General features: G+C 41.2%; 2 protein-coding genes across 2 annotated transcripts; both read left to right on the plus strand.

The window, feature by feature from the left end:
* The first annotated feature begins 357 nt into the window (after nucleotides 1–357).
* LOC115044673 (transmembrane protease serine 6) lies at nucleotides 358–3,994 on the plus strand. Its single transcript, XM_029503824.1, has 7 exons — nucleotides 358–412; nucleotides 1,389–1,554; nucleotides 2,318–2,508; nucleotides 2,935–3,030; nucleotides 3,246–3,388; nucleotides 3,486–3,641; nucleotides 3,938–3,994. The coding sequence occupies exons 1-7, from the start codon at nucleotides 358–360 to the stop codon at nucleotides 3,992–3,994; spliced, it is 864 nt and encodes a 287-aa protein (XP_029359684.1).
* Nucleotides 3,995–5,493: 1,499 nt separating this feature from the next.
* Nucleotides 5,494–9,368, plus strand: ethe1 (ETHE1 persulfide dioxygenase). The gene is made up of 7 exons (XM_029504679.1): nucleotides 5,494–5,773; nucleotides 6,192–6,336; nucleotides 6,719–6,867; nucleotides 6,948–7,077; nucleotides 7,259–7,348; nucleotides 7,685–7,801; nucleotides 7,922–9,368. Exons 1-7 carry the CDS (start codon nucleotides 5,573–5,575, stop codon nucleotides 7,966–7,968), a joined length of 879 nt encoding a protein of 292 aa, XP_029360539.1. The 5' UTR covers nucleotides 5,494–5,572; the 3' UTR covers nucleotides 7,969–9,368.
* The last annotated feature ends 214 nt before the right edge of the window (nucleotides 9,369–9,582 follow it).

Raw genomic sequence — 9,582 nt, forward strand, 5'->3', positions numbered from 1 at the left:
TAACTAATGTAGCCAGATATCTGAACCAACTTGAAATAGCTTAGCTTGGCTTGGTAATATGCAACCTCTGTAGACTGAGGAGTAAAACTGATTAGAATATAGTTGGCACTGACCCAATATTTTAAAAAATGCTGATGATCCTGAAATCAAAATGCAAACTAGTACATAAACAATACCAAAAAAAAAAAAAAAAAAATTAGCATGTGCATTCAGTTTGACATTTTTTTATATATCTCTTACAACTGTAATTTTTGGGAGTGGTCATTAAGTTACTTAACTGTCCAGACATTTTGATTTATTTGACTTTTCCATTTTTAAAATGCAGCCTCTCAAGCCGGTTCCTGTCGTGATTGGTTAATGATTGTGAGCTTCCCCGTCATCATCATCCCAATCATCGCCTCTGCTCTGTTAGGTGAGGTGCTGTGCCTTCCTCCGCTGGTGATAAGATTTCTCAGGCCCCAATATATTGAGCTCATTATGAATGTGCTGGAAGATTTATTAATGCACCATCAGTACGTTGAATCCAGCAGGTCAAAACTGGGATTGGAGAATAAATCACAGCCACCTCGGTATTCCAATCTAAACAGCAATCCCAACGACTGACTGAATTTTAGATAACACGTAAGTGAGCATGGATGTTAGGGCGATAATATTCAAATGAAATAAGGAGGACACGTAGCTTGATTGCTTCAATATTGAAGCCATTCAGCTTATGAGGTGCCCTAAATTTTAAATAAATCTAAATAATTTATCAGTAATGTGAGTGAAAGGGCAAAAAGGATTGTGTAATTTTGCAGAGTTACGGTGTCAGAATCATTATCTGATGTCCACATTTAACTTTGGTCATTTCCGTTTATTAAATCTCATATTTTTATTTTTTATTGTTTACCCCCCCCCCCCCCCCCCCCATCACTTTAGTGAAGTTCCTGGTTTTCCCGTCTGAAGTAGGTGAATCTCCTCCTCCCTGTGGTGTGAAAGGCAACTGCACTACAACCCAGGCACCTTTTCTGTTGAAGAATCCAGTCAATCAGACGGCAAACAGTACTGCAGGTAGGAAATGATTCATAAGCGTATGTATATGCTGAGCTGGGGGGGCTTGTAATGTTAATCACTTATTCTAATTCACTGCTTATCTCTCTCTAACAGAAAATCATAATTATAGACCCGTCAACTGTCTGGCAGTTATGGTCATGAGTTTGACAGTCTTAGCCTGGAAGAGATTATTACCATAATTATTTATTAAACTGCAAATAAAAGTTTACAGACCTTCATCAGTCCTTGAACTGCTATGTTACGTGTACTGTGTGTTATTGCAGGTTTCTGTGTTTTCTCTCCTCATCCCGTTCCACTTTGCCTTCTCTCCTTTGTCATTATCCTCTCACACCCAGAGTGCACAGTTGTGGTAAGTGATGGACGACGAATCGTTGGGGGATCGCCGGCAGCCAGTAACATGTGGGGCTGGCAGGTCAGCATGCACTGGAGAGGAAAACACGTCTGCGGAGGTGCCATCATCTCCCGTCGCTGGGTCATCACTGCAGCTCACTGCTTTGTTGAGTAAGAGGCTGACATGGAGGGATGAAGGCCGCAATAGCTCAGTGCACTCGGGGAGCTCACAATTACATACAGCCAGTTCATGCAAAACTGCATCTTTGCTTCTCAGCAGGGAATCCATACCAAATTCTTCCAGTCCAAGTTAGCTGCATGTTGTTATCTAATCAGGTCGAAGCTGCGGAGATAAAAGCTAATTTCCACAGCATACCTCCATCGATGCATTTCGCACGTAGAACTGGAGGAATCCTTGAATATCACAGACATGAATCTGACTGCAGAGGCCCTCCACAGCTGAGCACCACCTCAAACTGTAATTGCCTCAGTAAATTTCAAACCATTGTGGACTGGAAAAAGGTTTGGTGAAATATGATTTCATTGCATTTATTAAGCAGTCATATTAAAATATTACAGACGATAATTTAAGGATCTTTTGCGTAATTTGCTCCCCACACTCACAGCACTCAAGGTTTTACTTCTCCTTTCTGACAAAGAGCTTTTTAGAGACGGAATTAATGGTCCTTCTATTGTGTGACAAAAAAAAAAAACCTTGAAAAGAGGCATAGCTACAACAATGTGTGCTTGGCAGGGAGGAATTATCATTACTTTTCTCTCTTTCTTTCTTTCTTTTTGGGCTCCACATTCGGACAAAAAAAAAGCATATATATATCTAAAGTATACAACAGCATACCAGAGTCAGAAGAGACTAAATCGGTGCACACGGGGGTCTTTAGAATGAGCCCAGAATACAAATGCCTTCCCAACACAGCTGTTTCTGCAGGAACAACATGCTTGAAGTGGCTGCCTGGCAGGTGGTGGTGGACACTGTCAGCATCGCAGACAGCTCTCTGGGGAAACGCTACAGAGCTCTGCAGGTCCTCTACCACCCCCGCTTCAACACGTACAACAACGACTACGACGTGGGCCTTCTGCGCACCGTCACCGACATGGACATGACGGGTAAGACAGAGGCGGCACTGTTTGAAAAAGATGCCTATTATGCTCATATGGATATTACCATCGGCATCACTGTTTTGGCTACTTCAATTTTACATTTAAACAACATGTAATAATTTGAGATCCAACTTATTACGTGAAATTGATTGATAGAAATGAAATAGCACTTTTAACCTAAAGACAGCTACTGTAAATGTAAACAGATGAGTGAATGGAATAAATATGTACTTGTTCTTGTTTTAAATTCAGCTGATCACTGTAAAGCTACAATATACGAAGGAGAAAACAAATAAACAAACACAATCTAATTTTAAAAAAAAAAGGTTTTAAGTAATTTTCTTGGAACTTATGTGGTAACTTTTGTCTTTTCTGCCCTCGCTTGTGAACCTAACATTATGTTTCAGTCTCATTACTGTCTGCTGTTTGCAGGAGGGGTGAGACCGGTCTGTTTACCCCTCCCAACTGAGTCCTTCCCTCCAGGAGCAACCTGTTGGATCACAGGATGGGGATCTATTCACGAAGGAGGTGTGTTACACTGATGCAGCTCCTCCAGGTTCTGAGTTCCTCCATTACTTTGATATAATTTACATTGAAATCAAGTCTTCGGATGTTTCCTCTGCATCCCAGGAGGATTTGATCCCACCAGTTACCATGATCAATTTCACTCGCCGTTATTAAATTCATTATTTGTGCGCTTGTTACAATGCAGCTGCTGTCTGGGTTGACATTGCTCGTTTCAGGCTTTGTGTCAAATGAGCTGAGGCAGGCCCGGGTCGAGGTAATAGCTCAGTCGGCCTGCTCCCACCTGAACGTTTATGGCATGTATCTAACTCCTCGGATGATTTGTGCTGGCACCTTGAGGGGAGGGGTGGACTCCTGTCAGGTATACACACCGGCGACATAATACCTCTTCACAAACCGTTGGCAAAACACAAATGTCAGTTTCACTTCAAACTCTTGATTTAACTCTCTGATTTAAGGGAGACAGCGGTGGACCCCTGGTCTGTGAGACAGCCAGTGGGGACTGGAGGCTGGCGGGGGTGGTGAGCTGGGGAGAGGGCTGTGGACGGCCAAATAAACCCGGCGTTTACAGCAGAGTCACCGAAATGATCCAGTGGGTTGAACGATACGTGGAGGTACTGTATGAAATAATAGTGCTGTTTATTTGTTGATAACCTAAATACATTCTACAAATGCTGACACATAAAAAAAACTGATTAGCTTTATGCACAAGTGGGTGAAAAAAAAATAGCTGCATAATTAACGAATAAATGGAATACAACTGAAACAGCAAAGACATTTTGTACACTCATGATTTAGTCATATTCATAAGATACATGGTTGTGTACAGACAAAAGGCCTACTTCATTTCCTTCATTGAAATGTATTGCATTTTTAATTGTCTATCTTTTTTTTTTTTTTTTTTTTGCAGGACAAACCAGAGGAATTGGAGGAGACCACCACAGCCATTACTGACACTCACAACTGATATGTGTGATAGTAAAGACGCCAATCGCCTGCGTGCTCTTGATGTTCGTTATAAAATGACTATAATATTATTTGTACCATCCTCATGTACAGGTATCAGCTCATGTCACCCAATAAGGAACTACAAGTTGCGATACAGTAATGCCAAAGATGTTTAAATACCCGTCATTACTCGATAAAGCCCAGATTGGGATATTCTAGCTGGTGTTATTTTCAAAACACCAAAAATGTTGAGTTTTCTAGAATACTTAGAATGAAGCAATAAGTGCTACCAATTACTTTTCCTTCCATCAACTAATCAATTCACTCCCAATACCAGTCAGTGGTTGGTAACCGATTTCAAGTAGAAACAATGAAACTGCTGCAACAAGGGAATAATCAACAAAATATATTGTATATTGATTTTGTAGATTGGTCTATATTGATATTAGATGAATATATAGGCAAGTAAAATAAAGTTGGAACACAAATTAAATTAAAGCTTTCCTAATTTTTTTGACTGTCCTGATTTAAAAAAAAAAAAACAACTTTTGGAATGCTTCTTTAAGAAATATTAAAATATCTAATCTAGTCTAATACCTTAAGATAACGTTTCAACGAAGTGAGAAGGGGTTTTATTTAAGATGGTATCAGTCTGATAGTGAAACAGTGAAGTCTGCAGCCTCCCTCCCGTTGAGTGGGACCTTGACAGGGTTGCCAGGTCCGCTTGTTAAAAGGGATTTTGGGCTTGTTCCGTAAATTCGCTCTCAAATATCGTCAGGCGTTGGTTGCAGTTTTTTTTTTTTTTTTTTTTTTTGGGGGGGGGGTTGTTTTCTTAAATGCAGCTGCTTATTTTGGCTTACTTTGTCTCCCAAAATGAGTCAAGGCCCAAACCACGGAACTGAAGGTATCCACCTTAACAGCCTGTCACACATCGAATCAGTGCTGCGGATCATCTCGGTGGATTCATGAATTGGATCGAACTCACCTGATGAAGAACTCTAAATACCAGAAACCAAAGAAATCATGCTTGTGCAAAGACCCGATGAGTGATATTGGATGTATTCCCTTGTAATAGATGCAACATGTGTTTACAGCCATATATATATATATATATATATATATATATATATATATAAACACATCACTCATCAATATTACCACTCATTCACACAATGCTGTAGTTTTAGGTCATCGGTTGGGTTTTTATTTTTTTGAGAAGCCGGGTCTTTTTTTTTTTTTTTTTTCTTGTTTACAAAGAGCTGGTTTACTTTTTCCTCTCGCCAGATCTGGCAACACCGGGTCCCTGAACGCAGCACAGGCTGACCCGACCTGACCCGACCAGGTAGCTCAGCATCCTGCAGCGTTATGGCACCAATCACAGCTGTAAAAAAAAAAAAAAAAATAAAGAAATAAAAAAAGAAATAAAACAGTAAAAGACGCAACACACTGTGTAGTTTCCACAACAAGGAAACAACAACAACAAGACCCACAATCCCCAGCCTCTTCCTGTGAGCACGCGGGGACAGACGCAGCTCCGCCCGCCGCTCTCGGCTCCTGCAGCCGTCGCGGAGAAACCTCTGACGGAAACGGGGCAGCGATGTCTCCGGTTCTCAGCTCCGTTCAGCCCCTCCGCCGGGCCCTGGCTCTCGCCCTCCGCCTCGGAACAAACGCCCAAACGGGCTCGGGCTACGCAGCGGCCGAGAACCGACGCTTCTGTCCCGCCGTTAGCTCCGGCGTCGCCCCGCTAAGAGCCAGCAGCAGACGGTACAGCTCCGGGACGGCGCCGCTCATCAGACAGGTGGGCGGACGACGGTCCAGATATTTACCCAGAACCGACCCACGAATAAAAAATCAGCTTTTTCTTTTGTTCCTCCCTGTCTGCTAAAGGAGGACGCTAGCTAGCTGGAATTAGCCGTTATGGGAGTCTGCCAAAGTAAAAGCAGATGAACTCTTGGTGGTGTTTTATTTGTACTGTGGTGGATTTAGTTAGCTCCACAAAGAACTCAGTAAAAATATGTATAAAATATGCTGAAATTTAGTGTCATTGCTTCAAGAAGTTGTGGAGAACTTGCTGCTCCACATTATAATCCTTTCCTTTTTATTTTTTTATTACTTGTCTTCCTTATCTCAGCATTGCATGGAGGGTGTGTTGTTATATGGTTTATGCTGAATTACAGAGTTCCTCCCTGTTTTTGTTTTTTCTTTTCTCTCCTCAGCTGTTTGAGTCAGAGAGTTGCACCTACACCTACCTGCTGGCAGACACAGAGACCAGGGAGGCCGTCCTCGTCGACCCGGTCCTGGAGACCATCGACAGGGATCTGAAACTCCTACAGGAACTGGAGCTCAATCTGAAAGTGGCAGGTATCTTGCCCCCCCCCTGGATTTGGGGTGAAGGTTTCATTGTCCCTTCTTCACCTTCACTGTGGGAAAAAAAAAGATCAAGATCAGTTTCCCCCTCGTACTGCGCGAGATGGCTCTGGGCAAACTTATCTGATCGTGTCACTAACTCTGCAAATGATCAAACTCACATCTATGTTTTATTGCCTTTTGTGAAACCAAATTTTTTGCCATCGGACCATTGTGTTCTGTATGTTGTGTTATGTTAGGGCAAAGCTGAAAACGTATATAAAAAAGCAAAAACAGAAAACCTCTAAGCATTTTTGAAATCAGTTATTTGGACTATAAAACAATAATGTGATAAAACAGTTACTGTACTGTAAGCAGTGACCTTTTTGTTTGATAGTGAACACCCATTGCCATGCGGACCACATCACAAGCACCGGGCTCATGAAGAGAAGGCTGTTTGGCCTGAAGAGTGCTATCTCCAAGTTTAGCGGTGCCTCTGCAGATATCCTGCTCTCAGAAGGAGACAAGATCGCCTTTGGGAAGCATGTAAGAGGGACCTGCGTATAAAGTCAGGGTCAGAATGTAAAGTGAAACTTGGTCTCACTTTTGTCTCTTCTCCACACTAGTATCTGTCGGTGAGAGAGACGCCGGGGCACACTGACGGTTGTGTGACGCTGGTGTTAGGAGATGAGAGCATGGCTTTCACTGGGGACTGCCTGCTTATCAGAGGATGTGGCAGGACAGACTTTCAGCAGGGTACACATCCACGTTTTCTTTGTCATAATGGGCTCATTTACAACCATTTTTTTTTTTTTCTGTCTTTGGCCAGATGCAGTGATTGTTGTAATGTCGTCAGATGAACACAAGAGGGCATGATAGCGTTAGTTATGCTTTTGTAATATGTAATTCTGAGAAAATGTTCTGCTTTCTAATGCAGGCTGTGCGAAGAGGCTCTTCAATTCAGTCCATCAGAAGATCTTCACCCTGCCTGAACATTGTCTGGTCTACCCAGCGCATGACTACAAAGGTCTCCTTAAATCCACATTCATATTTCATAGAACCAAAACTGGTTGTCCAATTACTGAGTGTACAGTTGTGCCAGGATTTTCCACACATGGTAGCCAACACTGATGTGATACGCATGTCGTGAAAATGAGCATACAAACAGGTCGAACTTTTCAAACAAACCTCATGTACACATTCTGCATCACTTGTTTGTACGACTGCTGGCACCATATGAGTTCTGTGCTCTGTTTCAAGCTTGTGTTTTTGACTGATAGGTCAGGCGCAACATCTGTTAAACATTAACAGCAACACAAGACTGTAGATGACATATTAGCCTGTATTCGTGTCTGTGTGTCAGGTCAGACGGTGTCTACAGTTGGTGAGGAACGTAAGTTTAACCCCCGCTTGACCAAGAGCTTGGAAGAGTTTGTGAACATCATGAACAACCTGAATCTTGCCAAACCTGCAAAAATAGGTATATACATTAAAAACGCAATATCTACCATTGTTCTCTGCTCGCAAACATAATTCTAAATGCTGTCAGAAAACATTTTAAGGCTGCATGACATTGTTTGTTTTTCTTCTTCTTTGGCAGATATTGCAGTGCCTGCTAATCTGGTTTGTGGATTACATGAAGTTTGAACACAAATGTGAGACTTATATTTCGGTCATCTACATGACAGCACAGTGATTATCATTTAAACATAAATATTTAGCCAGTTTAATCAAAAACTTAATGCGCTTTATGGACTGAATGAATGTAAATCTGAATCTGTATATTTGGAGTGCAGCTAATTGTTGTTCTGATCATGCTTTAATATAACAATGTTATAAATTCAATTTCATGCAGTTGTTGAAGATAAGGAAAAAAACAAATTTATTTCAATTGAATATAAATATGAAGGCTTTTTTTTTTTTTTTTTTTTTTACTCTTTACTCAGCTCTGTTGTTATGAATTGCAGAATTTGGACGGACAATTATGAAAAGGAAAGTTCAGGAATGTTCCATTCAAGGTTTGGTTTAGTATTCATGAATGCTTAACTGGGACAATCAAGCTCTTCCACAGAGCCTTTCCAGAGATACTGGACTTCCCTTTTATCCAACCCCCCCTCTCACACACACACACACACACACACACCACCCAGACTCCTGCCAGCCATGGACTTTTTTTTTTTTTGCATAGCAGGAAAATGACACTATGACATTTGCATTGGAATCACTGTGAGAGGCAAGTTTCCATAGCAGATATAGAAAATATGTCATGACTGTGGGTTTGTGCTCTCAGCTCTCAGATGTCTGCTGGATAAGGGTGTCCATTGAAGTGTTTATCAGGAAATATGAAAAACTGCACCCTTCTCAAGTATTAACATGGTGAAATCTGCTTTTCCAAATGTCCTTGAACTCATCAGCCAGTAAGACAGGTTCGTTTGGGAGTGTCGGACTCTGACTCAGCCAGAGGCCTCTCTGCTGAAGAAACTTGCACATGTGACAGTAAGCTGTGGAATAGTATTGGGCTGATCATGAGATTTTGAGGGCTTGTGACAATAGACACCTACTGAGCTGTTTTCACTTCACTTGCCATGGGTGATACTACCAGACTGCAAAAGCTGCCGTACAGTGTCCAGTGCTGCTGTGGGTGTGTAAAAAATGTTTTCTTTTAGCAGGAAATTGGAAGTTTTAAACTGCTTTTGGGTTTGAATGATGTGTGAATTGAGCAGCAGGTGAGATTAAAACTAAGCAGTTGCAGAATTAGAGATTTAGGATCCCTGCTGCATCGATTTCCCCTCAGATGATTGTCTTTTAATATTACAGTAAAAGCTGCTAGGGGCTTTTATGTATGCAATTCAGTGCAGTGCACATTTTTAAGTTTTGACAATGACATCACTTACCACACTTGTTAGAGAACAGGAAAACCGATCAGCAGGTTATTGTGGGAAATATTATCACACCACTCAAAATTAAGAAAAGAGAAAAGAAAAGAAAAAAATAAGAAACTGTATTTCATGTAGTAATGGCCAAAAAGCATCTGCCATCTTGGTTCATTGTTAAATAGATTTGTTTGATTAGCCAGATTACACTGATGTTTTACACAGACACAAATATACAAATTTGCAAGAAGAAGCACTGTTATAACATCAGTATTTATTATCATATTATCATAAAGGAACATTTTTGGATCCTGAGATTGCTGTTGATAAAGTCCAATAATGTCCTGATATTCAGTATATGGGTTAGTTGTGATCAATCTGACATACT

Source organism: Echeneis naucrates, chromosome 6 (assembly GCF_900963305.1).
Source record: "Echeneis naucrates chromosome 6, fEcheNa1.1, whole genome shotgun sequence".
Classification (NCBI taxonomy): Eukaryota; Metazoa; Chordata; class Actinopteri; order Carangiformes; family Echeneidae; genus Echeneis; species Echeneis naucrates.